At 40.0% G+C, this 13,245-nt stretch overlaps 1 protein-coding gene across 1 annotated transcript in view; it reads left to right on the top strand.

Moving 5' to 3' along the window:
- The window catches only part of hecw1a (HECT, C2 and WW domain containing E3 ubiquitin protein ligase 1a), a 99,322-nt gene extending 86,470 nt beyond the window's left edge, over positions 1-12,852 (top strand). The window contains exons 24-28 of the mRNA XM_084398203.1: positions 1,238-1,367; positions 2,027-2,173; positions 2,281-2,395; positions 5,466-5,664; positions 9,782-12,852. Of these exons, the coding sequence (XP_084254329.1) occupies positions 1,238-1,367; positions 2,027-2,173; positions 2,281-2,395; positions 5,466-5,664; positions 9,782-9,893 (703 nt within the window). The 3' untranslated portion in view covers positions 9,894-12,852. The remainder of the gene's footprint in view (positions 1-1,237; positions 1,368-2,026; positions 2,174-2,280; positions 2,396-5,465; positions 5,665-9,781) is intronic.
- Positions 12,853-13,245: the final 393 nt, after the last annotated feature.

Raw genomic sequence — 13,245 nt, 5'->3', positions numbered from 1 at the left:
AAAAATTGATGCTGAAAATTGGACAAGTCAGAACAGTCACATGTCTTTATCAAACAGGTTAACAATCCTCATATAAACCCATATAAAAACATTGCATATAATTTTTATCTGTGCCCTTTCTGTCTAACAGCTAGGCCATATACAGAAATTGAATAAAGTTATATAACAGTCTGCGGTGCATTAATTATAAATTATATATAGACTAATCAAAGTTACAAAAGTTCTTTAGTCAAGAGCAGTGAGTGTTTTTGTCTGTTCCCTTTGTTCTTTGATTAACTTTAACGGCAGAGATAATTAGTGGTTACTGTGTACTGTCCCTTTAAGACCAGCCGCTGTTCTCAGAGACGCGGCTCTCACACACGCCTCGTTCTCTCAAGAGTCATAACTCTTCACGTTCATCATAAGACTGCTCTTATGTTATGAAAATACTCAACAAAAAGACATTTTGGCATAATTGTGTGTGTTATTGTTCGTTCAAGAGCGAAAGATAACTCTATTCTTGTGCGCACGCACGATATCATCGCAAGTTGTTCTGTGTCGCAGTCAGGACATTCACAGGCAGCGAGCTTTTTTTTGTCTTGTCGCTTATGAATGGTTTAAAAGCGTTTGCATGAATAAGATCTAGTGTTACATGAATACATGTAACACTAGCCAAAGGATGACCAAAAATGAACAGATGCTGCATTAATTGTGTTAAAAGCCCAAATTTGTTTATTTCATATAAAATCGCAGCATTTTGCGTCATATAGCCTAATTGCTTATAGGCTTGACATCGCGATTGCGATATGATTAAACGTTCAGCACTAGTTGAGGTTATTTTATGATTTAGATAAAACTAACATAAAATCTCACAGCATTAGCTATAAAATGGAGTTTGCAAGCCTATGAACAGTGGAGGAAACCTACTTGGGTAATATATTAAATAAAGATGGAAAAAAATCGATTCTTGGCGTTTGAGAATCGATTTTGAATCGACCACATTTTAAAAAACGATTAATCGAAAAATCGATTTTTTTGCCCAGCCCTATAGATAGATAGATAGATGATAGATAGATGTATAAAACAATGTGGATTTTTTAAATAACATTAATCTTTCGTGGGTCTTCTACTATATATTTCAGTAAGAGACATCATTTACATTAGACTAAGCCATACAAGTCTTAATACCCGGGGTTCACTTTAAGCAGAGTTTAGAATGATGAGGTTTGATTGGATGTCTGTGTTATATGGTCCATAGAGTGACAGATTTGAGTGATTTGGAATTCCTGGATGAGGAGTTCCACCAGAGCTTACAATGGATGAAGGACAATGACATCACTGACATCCTGGATCTAACGTTTACCGTCAACGAGGAGGTCTTTGGACAGGTGCTGGATAATTCAGTCTGTTTTTAAAGCACCTTGAAGGTTTTTCATGTGTCTTACCAAAATGCCTGCAGTGATAATGATCATTGATCAGTACTGAAGAAACTTGAGAGTTGAGTCTCGCTCTCAGGCATCTCCATTACTTACAGCAAACCAAGCCTGGTTACCAGTTGTACTAAAGGTGTAAAGGATGGCACGTCGGGGTCACCAAAAGAAACCAAACAGTATGTTTACACTAGTGTTTCTCAATCCCAGTGGGGGCTCCAGGACCAGAAACACTGGTTTACGCTCTTCGGTAGTTGTTACTTCAAGTTGATACTTCAGGGGTGTCCATTCTTGCTCCTTCACTGTCCTCCAGAGTTTAGCTCTAACCCTAATTAAACTAATCTGAACCAGCTAATCAAGATTCACTAGAAACATCCAGTGTTTGGGCAAGTTGGAGCTAAACTGCAGGACTTTGGCCCTCTTGGAGCAGGTTTGGACAACCCTGGCTTACTTATGGTTACTTATATTAATCTGGGATAAATGTTTTAACATTAAGGAATGACACACTTCACCTTTAGAACAAAAAGGTGGCTGAGGGTGCATCAATGCTAATACTTTATTTCTGCTCCAACAAAGGTTTGTCCCAACCCTTAAAACTCTTTTACGATGTTTGACAGGTGACGGAGAGGGAACTGAAGTCGGGGGGCTCCAGTATCCAAGTGACAGAGAAGAACAAGAAGGAATACATTGAGCGAATGGCAAGATGGAGGGTGGAGAGGGGGGTTATGCAGCAGACCGAAGCCCTTGTAAGAGGTTTCTATGAGGTACGTCAGCTTGAATAGTAGCCAGTCTACACAAAGGTTTAGTGAAACGAGTATTTACTAATCAGATTCAGATATTTGAATGTCAGCTGTACCTTTTAACGATGCAGGTCGTAGACTCCCGTCTGGTTTCAGTGTTCGATGCTCGGGAGCTGGAGTTGGTCATTGCAGGAACGGCTGAGATCGATTTGAACGACTGGAGATCCAACACAGAATATAGAGGAGGTGAGCGGATGCCTGATGTGTCTTTAAAAATTCACAAAAATGACATGGGAACTAGTAGGTAATATTGTCAATGTAGCTCCAGAAATGCTCAAAACTATCCATAAATCATTAATTACTGGAGAAAAATGTTCACATGGTCTTCATTAGTGATTAGACGCTTGATTGCTCAGGCTTATCATTTGTTCCATGTGAAGTGGTTTCACTTTTCTTGTAGGTCCTCTGCTGTGAATTACTATGGAGGGTCAATAGTATTTTACCCCACCGCAAATGCCAAAACAAGTATCCCATCTGTTTAGATTGCAGTTCATTACTTAGAACGGAGCTGTTGACATTGAAAGCATAACGGGTGAGCCCTGTAGAATTTCATATAACCCTGCGGTGTTGTGGTTTCACAGTGTCGAGATGACCTCACTTGAAGCTCTGGAGTCTTCTGTTGACTTTTCCTGCACAGCCTATGCACATTCAGATAGAGACCCTTGAAGGGCCTCTTTTAGTGGGACACATTCTCTTTTCTTCTTATACTTTACATAATTTAAATGAGATTGTTTCAACCAAACTCTGAGTTAGTTGCACAGAATGTATTATGACAAGGTCAGTAAAGACAAAATTGTTTATATTCTATAGTCGCTATTGGGAAGGATAACAAAAGGACTACATTACCCAATATTTGTGTGTGCTATTTATAATAATGCTTTTTAGAGTGCCATTGTTAGCTTAGCAACAGCCCTGCTCCTGAAGGGCCACTTTCCATCAGAGTTTATCTCCAGCCCTAACTAAAAAGACCTGTACCAGCTAATTAAGGTCTTCAGGATCACTAGGGCTGTGTCTGAAATCGCTTCCCACAGTAGACAGCTTACTACTAGATTTTGGACAAAGCTTTATAGTGCACTGGACATCCACATATTGGTGTTTAAATGTGAAGTATGCAAGATTTTTTTTATGTTAAATAAATTATCTTAACCCAGTTTATTGTTCATTGACTACTATTAGTATCTCCCCCAAAAGTGTAAACATTGAGCCCTCCAGGCATTGAGAGCCCTCCGCTCAGATCTGTCAATCTCTTTTCAGCTCAACCAATAATGAGAGATTAAGGAGTGGCTATTGTAGCAAGCTGAGTGATTGGGGCGTGGCTACTGTAGTAAACTGAGAGATTGGGGCGTGGCTACTGTAGTAAACAGAGATTGGGGCGTGGCTACTGTAGTAAACAGAGATTGGGGCGTGGCTACTGTAGTAAGCTAAATGATTGGGGAGTGACTACTGTAGTAAACAGAGATTGGGGCGTGGCTACTGTAGTAAACTGAGAGATTGGGGCGTGGCTACTGTAGTAAGCTGAGTGATTGGGGAGTGGCTACTGTAGTAAACAGAGATTGGGGCGTGGCTACTGTAGTAAACTGAGAGATTGGGGCGTGGCTACTGTAGTAAGCTGAGAGATTGGGGCGTGGCTACTGTAGTAAACTGAGAGATTGGGGCGTGGCTACTGTAGTAAGCTGAGTGATTGGGGAGTGGCTTCTGTAGCAGACTGAGAGATTGGGGAGTGGCTACTGTTGCAAGCTTAGAGATTGGGGTGTGGCTACTGTAGTAGACTGGGAGATTGGGGAGTGGCTACTGTAGCAAGCTGCAAGATTGGGGCGTGGCTACTGTAGTAAGCTGGGAGATTGGGGCGTGGCTACTGTAGTAAGCTGAGTAATTGGGGCGTGGCTACTGTAGTAAGCTGAGATATTGGGGTGTGGCTACTGTAGCAAGCTGAGTGATTGGGGAGTGGCTACTGTTGTAAGCTGAGTGATTGTGGCGTGGCTACTGTAGCAAGCTGAGTGTTTGGGGAGTGGCTACTGTAGCAAGCTGAGAGATTGGGGAGTGGCTACTGTAGTAAGCTGAGTGATGGGGAGTGGCTACTGTTGTAAGCTGAGTGATTGGGGCGTGGCTACTGTAGCAAGCTGAGAGATTGGGGTGTGGCTATTGTAGGAAGCTGAGAGATTGGGGCGTGGCTACTGTAGCAAGCTGAGTGATTGGGGAGTGGCTACTGGTTTAAGCTGAGTGATTGTGGCGTGGCTACTGTAGCAAGCTGAGTGATTGGGGAGTGGTTACTGTAGCAATATGAGAGATTGGGGAGTGGCTACTGTAGTAAGCTGAGTGATGGGGAGTGGCTACTGTTGTAAGCTGAGTGATTGGGGCGTGGCTACTGTAGCAAGCTGAGAGATTGGGGTGTGGCTACTGTAGGAAGCTGAGAGATTGGGGCGTGGCTACTGTAGAAAGCTGAGAGATTGGGGCGTGGCTACTGTAGCAAGCTGAGAGATTGGGGTGTGGCTACTGTAGGAAGCTGAGAGATTGGGGCGTGGCTACTGTAGCAAGCTGAGAGATTGGGGTGTGGCTACTGTAGCAAGCTGAGAGATTGGGGCGTGGCTACTGTAGCAAGCTGAGAGATTGGGGCGTGGCTACTGTAGTAAGCTGAGTGATGGGGAGTGGCTACTGTTGTAAGCTGAGTGATTGGGGCGTGGCTACTGTAGGAAGCTGAGAGATTGGGGCGTGGCTACTGTAGGAAGCTGAGAGATTGGGGCGTGGCTACTGTAGCAAGCTGAGAGATTGGGGTGTGGCTACTGTAGGAAGCTGAGAGATTGGGGCGTGGCTACTGTAGCAAGCTGAGTGATGGGGAGTGGCTACTGTTGTAAGCTGAGTGATTGGGGCGTGGTTACTGTAGGAAGCTGAGAGATTGGGGCGTGGCTACTGTAGCAGGTGGGGCCAGAGGGTGTTTACCTAGTGGGGGACTGACACATTACATGTGAAAAGACATTCAGCGTTGGTTACAGAAGTGCAAGCCAAAATGAATTGCATTTAGACATTCAAAGATTAAACAGGTCATGATCACGTCAAAGTGAACGGGGCATTGGGATGAAACACGCTACAATAACATTCTACTTCAGTACAACATCATCATGCACCTGGGCCATAAAGGGCCATTCGCAGAGTGGTTTGAAAATGTGGCATTATTTATGCAATTCTACTAGGTGCCACTAGTGTCGCATAAACTACACACTTCACCTTAAACTTTACTGGTATCTCTATGAACCTCCAGGTTACCATGATGGACACATTGTGATGCGCTGGTTCTGGGCCGCGGTGGAGCGCTTCAATAATGAGCAGAGGCTGCGTTTGCTCCAGTTCGTGACGGGCACGTCCAGTGTCCCGTATGAGGGATTCGCAGCGCTGAGGGGGAGCAACGGCCTGAGGCGCTTCTGCATCGAGAAGTGGGGAAAGATAACCTCTCTTCCAAGGTATGCATGGCATGAGATACTACATAACCAGGGTTTGAATTGAACACCCAGCAAATGCAGGTAAAACTCAACAGTGGCGGGTAACGCTGTAAATCACTGGCCAATTGCTGGGGAAGTTCGTGTAAGACAAATCTGCACAAATTTCGTGCAAATACTCGTGATTCATCATGATATATTAAATACAGTGTATTGTGCAGAATCTGCTCATATCTGGATTACTTGAACACACACGTCACTACACAACAAATAACAGCGCTTGTTCATTTCCATTGAAACAATAGCGAAGATTAAAAAGGATTTGGTGAACAGAAAAGACATTGTTATTTTCCAACATCCTACATTTTTTTAACTTTCTTTGTACTGTATTGATCTGTGCACCTAAAACACATTTGTGGTGAAAAGGATGAAAGAGGAAGAGAGGAGATGCTGACGTAGTTAATCTGGGTCATTTCTTTCTTTTTTGGGGGGCTAGTAGAAGTTCTGAATGGCCGGTGAGTGAAAAAGTAAATTTCAAACCCTGTTCCTAACCAGTTGTTAAGTCTGACATGAAGCTTGTCTCTTCGTTTCTGGCTCCAAATGCTAAAAACCCAACAGCAAACAACAAATGGATCTAATACACATTCACAGTGTTCTGTAGTACTACCGAAAAAATCATAATCCTAACCTTTAGAATGAGATGTTCTCATTCCAGATACAAAAATGTTTATATGCCTCTTTAAAGATGATGGTTTGAATATCATTGGTCTGTTGAGAAGATTTTAAAATGTGCATATTTTGCTAAAAGTTTGTTTTGTCAACTTTTCAGAGCACATTACCATTTAGATGACTAGCATATGTGTTTTATTAGAGATGCTACACAGAAAGGCTCAGGATCTCAGAGACCTGGGCGGAATATTAAAAACCAAAGGATTTTTGCCATCACATTCCTCATAGCTTACATTTCATGGAAAGAATATTATTTCTCATTTTAAAACAAGAATTGATTGAAGGAGTGCTTTTAAATCCTTACATTTCCATTTATATTCGACAGTCGTACTTCTTTCTCATGTGAAAAGAAACAAATGAGAGACGTGAAATGAAAAGCACAGAGCTTAATGGGTTAGTTCCCCCAAAAATGAAATAAAGTCTTTTGTTTGAAAAGACTTTCGTTCATCTTTGGAACACAAATATATATTTTAAAAAATATATTTTTGATTAAATCTGAGAGCTGTCTCACTCCTCCATAGGCTTCTAGGTAATTGCATCTGCTGGCCCAGAAAAGTTAGTAAAGACATTGTTAAAATTGTCCAAGTGATACAGTGGCTCAACCTTAAGTTTATCAAGCGACGAGAATACTTTTTGTGGAGGAGTGAGACAGCTCTCAGATTTAATCAACAATATATTAATTTGTGTCTGAAGATGAACGAAAGTCTTACGGGGTTTGAACAACATGAGGGCGAGTAATTACTGACAGAATTGTAATTTTTGGGTGAACTAACCCTTTAATGGATGTTTTTAGGACACCATCACCCAATTAGTGCTTTAACCAACAGATCTTTGTGTGGTCGTCTATAAGCTTAATGTTTCATTTACCTAACATGTGCAATTCAATCACAACAGCGAAGGAAACCCCCATTAAGCCTTTTCATACTACCGAGACAAAGTGTCATCGGTAACACTTTACAATTAGGTTCATTAGTAAACATTAGTTAACTACCATTGGGCCCTTTCACACCTACCTTGTTTGGTCTGGATTTTCTGACTTTTCAGTTTGATCCGAATCAAACTTACAGGTGTGAAAGCTTCCCAGGACCACAGTCCGGATCAAACAGACGCAATTTGGTCCGACAAAAAAAGAGGTAGTCTCGGTCCGGATCAAACTGAACAAAGGTTTGGTTCGTTTCTAGTGTGAACGCATTTTCTGTATGGTTCGGACTTTCAGAACATTTACAGGAAGATCCGGTGGATCCCGCGTTGCCTAAACAACTGAAGAAGAATATTTATGTGCATATCTGTCAGTCCTGCCCACAGCGTTTCTTACAGCTGATTCACACACACACACACACACACACACACATTTGTCCTGCGTCCTGCCGACGACGATAAAATGTTCGCACAACGAGGATGTTCATTTGGCGAATGTGAACTAGCCTGGAGTATAGCTGGCGCTGCAGGGAGTAATGCCGTGATAATAACAGTATAGTGGCAACGATATGTGTCTGTTCATTCATTCTTGTCAGTTACCCGTCGAATTGACAACACGCTGACATCAGACGCACGTCCGTTTACAAACCAATCAATAGCTGCGTTTCCATTACCCTTCAAATTGCACAAATTGAAATTGCGAGTTGAAAATACGGCCAATGGAAATGGTCAATATCGCAAAAACTCCCATTTATCGCAAAAAAGTTTTTGCGTTCGCATGAGGAGGTTTTTCAGGCAATTCGAAAAAGGAATATTTCGCAAAACTGCAATGGAAACAGTTTTTGCGCATTTACAGTCACCTGACGTAGACGACGTGGCGTGTTTGGACAGAATACGAGACAGAGCTCTTTATTAAATTCATTAAAGACAAAAGAATGACAGAAATACTGGATTTTAAACCTCAAAGAAATGCCACAATCAAGAGCTGGAAGCAGATCTGAGGGAGAAACACCCAGAAACTCCTCATATGAGCCGCTCACAGTATAAGGTTTTCCTTGCCATTAATGCTGGATAACACGCCTACGTTTCCTTCCATTAATAATAATAATGTCTAGTGCGGCGGCTGTGATATATATATATAAACCTACCAACGTCCGTCGCCATGATTTCTGGAATGACTGATCGCGAGAGGAAAAAATGACGTTTTAGTCACATAACATCGGTTAATGGAAACGCCATCATTTCGCAATAGTTTCGCATTTATTAATCTTAGATAATATTAATTTCAACATTTACCAACACATTATTAAAATCAAAGGTTGTATTTGTTATCATTAGTTACTGCACTGTGTGAACTAACATGAACACACAATCAGAGGTGTCAAAAGTATTCACATTCATTACTCCGGTAGAAGTATAGATACTAGGGTTTAAAAAGACTTCTGTAGAAGTTGAAGTATCAACTCAAGCTTTTTACTCAAGTTAAAGTATAAAAGTACTTGTTTCAAAACTACTTAAAGTATAAAAGTAAAAGTAATGTAAGGAAAAAAAATGCAATTCTCTCTCTCTCTCTCTCTCTCTCTCTCTCTCTCTCTCTCTCTGTGATTAATTTGACGCGATTTGCCCCGATTTCTCCCTCTCTTACCGCATCTAGGTTTCCTTCGGAGGAGTTTTGGCGCTTCGCACAACCAAATGTGACTACAGCCTCTCACAAGTTAGAAAGACACCACAACACCAATCAGTTTAGCGATGTGTGTTCAGGAGGCGGGACTCAGATCTAAACCGTTTGTGTAATTGGCCAATTTTTTTAACGACGACAAGCCGAAATGAAAACAAGCCGAAATTAAATAGGAGTAACGAGGCTATTTTTAAAATGTAAGGAGTAGAAAGTACAGATAATTGCGTGAAAATGTAAGGAGTAGAAGTAAAAAGTCGTATAGATACCCCAAATTTAGTATTTGTACTTCGTTACTTGACACCTCTGCACACAATGAACAGCTGTATTTACATTAACTAACATTAACAAAGATGATTAAATAGTGTAACAAATGTATTGCTCATTGTTAGTTAACTTATGAGCCTTACTATAAAGTGTTACAGTGTCATCCTGAAGACCGAGTGCTAAAGCTCACTCAGGCTTGATTTGCATCCAGCGTTTCACCTTGAAAATCATTTCTCCCGGTTCGTCTGGCACACAGAAGGACTGCGGATCACAGCTGGCGCCGTCAGCACTAAAGCACAGCTCATATTTCTCTGTCAGGGGAAGAACGGCTGGCAGTTTGTCACTGTGTGTGTGTGTTCAGCGTCGGCAGCCAAAGCTAAACAAGGCCGGTGTGATGGAGAGGACACAGATGCCTCACTCACATACAGAATTTCACATGCTTTGCTGGGACGGAGATGGGGAAAGTTGGTCAGAAATTCAGTCGCCTATTAGCTCAGAGGCCAGGATGAGATCTCTCTTGACCTTTGACCCCTGTATCTGTGTGTCCTGCAGGGCTCACACGTGCTTCAACCGTCTGGATCTGCCTCCGTATCCATCGCACACGATGCTGTACGAGAAGCTCCTGACGGCCGTGGAGGAGACCAGCACCTTCGGTCTGGAGTGAAGAAGTGAGACTTGATGGAGAATAGATTTTTTTTTTATTACTGTAAATACATTTATTTTCAATAACTCAAGCCACAAGAGACTTTTTAGAGATTTTTAAAGTAAATAAATCTGGGCATTTTGTTTTTTTTAAATGACTTGAAATAGCATGTTTCTGCACTAAAACACAAGATATGTAGTACATTTCTGTATTTGTGGGAGTTTGGGGTCAAAGGCCACATGTATGCAATAGTGAAATCGCACTCGCGTCCTCCTCGTCGTTCTGTTGGTCATCAGGGGAGAGCGGGGCACAACATTACACTTTTTTTACTTTCTCAGTTATTTTTTCCCATAATAATTTCACACACGTCTAGTAAAATGATGTGGTTTTGTTCTATTAATACAGTGTGTACTTTTCTCTTGATTTACCCCGAAAGAATTGAAGTGAAATGTGACAACATGCCCCGTAGGTGGAACATTATAACATGACCATCTGACAGATTAAAATGTTTTCTGATCTAATCAAAAAATATACAAGACAAACTAAAATATTTTTAATTCATATAAAATAATGGCATTTTTTAATCATTAAAAATAAACAAATGTTTGAGTTTGACAACAAACACACCATTAAACACAGCTATACAGCACAGTTCAAAACATAATCATAATTAATCATTTATGAACATTGTCTTTATTCACCTTTTTCTCATGGTTTCTCAATAGAATTCATAAAAGTATAGAATAGAATATCATAGTTCTAATAGAGGCTCATTGTAACGCAGTGTGACAACATGCCCCGCCTGAGCAACTGGGGTTTAAACCCGGACAGTGTTTCTGCTGTTAGATCAGCATTAAACAACTATTAAATAACAGATTATTAAAATAATATCAGATTTCTCTAATTTTAAATAAACACAAAAGACAGAGATGAAAAATTAACATAAGTAAAAAAAAATACTTTTGCTATGGTTAATGTTCAGTATCATCCGAAGATTTTGTAATTTTGTCGCAATTTTTTCTCTATATAGTGTTGCTATGGCAACTAAGTTTCGTCATGCTGGCATGTGTGGAAACTTTTAAACCGCGTGTGTGAGAATTAGCGTTAGTTTGTGCCCCGCCCACCCCGACATCTCCTTTCTGATTGGCTATTCCCTTAAAATGTGGTGAACTGGGATTTCAGTGCCTGGCTGTGTTTGAAATGGAATACTAACATATGTTACATGTACTTACCATAGTAATAACAGTAAAGTATGCATAATTACATGCGACTAACCCTCAACCAAACCCTAATCCTACCCTAACCCTACAGTAAATAGTACATGTTGTTAATTAATATTACTCAGTACTTAAATATATAATTTCATAATAACAATGACACCTTAAAATAAAGCGTAACCCATATTGCTTATGAAATACTGCACATTATATACTGTACTTCACACGGCCAGTATTTTATGAAGGTAATGTAGTATGTGAAGCATTACACAATATGCAACATATAGCACTTCAAAAGTGCAGTAATATGCAATGCTTATGGCACACATCATAACGCTCTGCATGTTTAATAATTTAGCATGTTATCATATCAGAAATAGTTAAATGTGTGAAAATGAAAATTTGTCAGAATGATCAGTTCACTGGCGCATTGCATTATGGGATACAATACTCCACACAGTGTGCTCTAGGTATATAATGTGCATGGCAGCCAATGTAAAACATCATACGGGTGATGTATGTGTGTGTGTATGTTGTCGTTATGGATGCTGCATAAATAATATGGGTAGTATGAGTAGTATGCAATCCAAACACAGCCACTGGCCAATGCTCATATCATCGGCTGAACTCCAAACCACTTTCTTATAATCCCTAAACTGTTTGCACACACACTGCAGGGTACATGAGAATATAGTGTGCCTCCTTTATTCACATCATGCCTCAAAATGGAGGCTCACTCCACAGCGATGTAAGCGACTTTATAGTGCAACCGAATTAGTGACACTAACACTAAGCCAATCAGAACGCTCCGTCTGCAGGGTTTAAATAACCCTAACGCTCTAATAGTTTAAATAATGCTTAACAATCTCCTTTTTAGGGCTTCATATAATAATGACACTGTCAATAACACTGGATTCATTCACTATATTTCTCTGAAATGCTTGGAATATATTTATGACACATCTATTAAGACCCCACCTCCACCTTGTGTATTGCAGGTTTATCTTTATTAATAAAACAAAAATCTTCTTCTTAATGATGCATATGTGTGATTTATATCATACAAGTCCTACAAACATGAGTTGGTTTGTCCCTCATAAGTGTAACTGTAAAACTAAATGCAAACAGACTTTGAGTCATATTTATAAAATTACTACAGGCAACAAGATCCAGATAACCAGATTTTGTATTATTATTGATATGTATGCAATATCTTTAAGTGGTGCTTTTTTTATTTGCATTCTTGTTGGACACTTGCAGCCCAGCCTCTCTGATCATCACAGTCATCATGTCTGGAGCATTTAATGCATGCAGGCTTTTATGATAGTGTGTATCATTGCAGTTATTGAACTATGAACCCGTTCCCCTGACAGAAGGATGTCCACTTAAACTGAATCTGTGTGTATTAAACGCAAACTATCAAGCGCAACTTGTTTTACTTATTGACAGAGATTGTGAAATGACTATCTGACCGTTTGCTGTTGTTCAATGCTCAGTTGATGATGTTATAACGATGCATTTTTATCATTTTTTTATTTGTTGGCAGTTTTGTATTTTATATTCTTTTTGTATTTGAGTTCAATATAAATTCATGAAATTGCATACGATGAAAACCCAATTAAAATTATTTCAATTGTTAATGAAAATGTAAATATACATATTTATGAATACTAATTACTGTATATCAGCCTAATTTCCTGATGTCAGTTTGTTCGAGGTGAACAGACTTTGCTTTTGCCCCAAATTGTTGTACATAAATGTCAATAAACAATCACTTTGTTGTATGTTGTATGCATTAGCCTGATTATGCTCACTTCTGTGGTGAGTTGCTACAAAACAATACATTCATAACTACTCCAGTTCGAGCACTAGAGGGCCTCACTCACTCCAGTGTTGGGAAGAATCCCATCAACAAGCACTCTTCTGTGTGTGTGTGTGTGTGTGTGTGTGTGTGTGTGTGTGTGTGTGTGTGTGTGTGTGTTAAACAGCCTATTTTAAAGAATAAGAGCAAAATCTTATAATAAAACATAGGGAGTTTATTATCAGATAAGGTGCACATTTTTGCAATGACACCACAATAAGTTTTAATGTCTGAATTAACCCCCCCCCCCCCCAAAAAAAAAAAAAAAAAAAAATGCATGATTGGATTTAAGAAT

This window comes from Rutilus rutilus (assembly GCF_951802725.1).
Source record: "Rutilus rutilus genome assembly, chromosome: 24".
Taxonomy (NCBI): Eukaryota; Metazoa; Chordata; class Actinopteri; order Cypriniformes; family Leuciscidae; genus Rutilus; species Rutilus rutilus.
The sequence above is the reverse complement of the archived record's forward strand: the minus strand, read 5'-3'. Positions and strand labels throughout refer to the sequence as shown.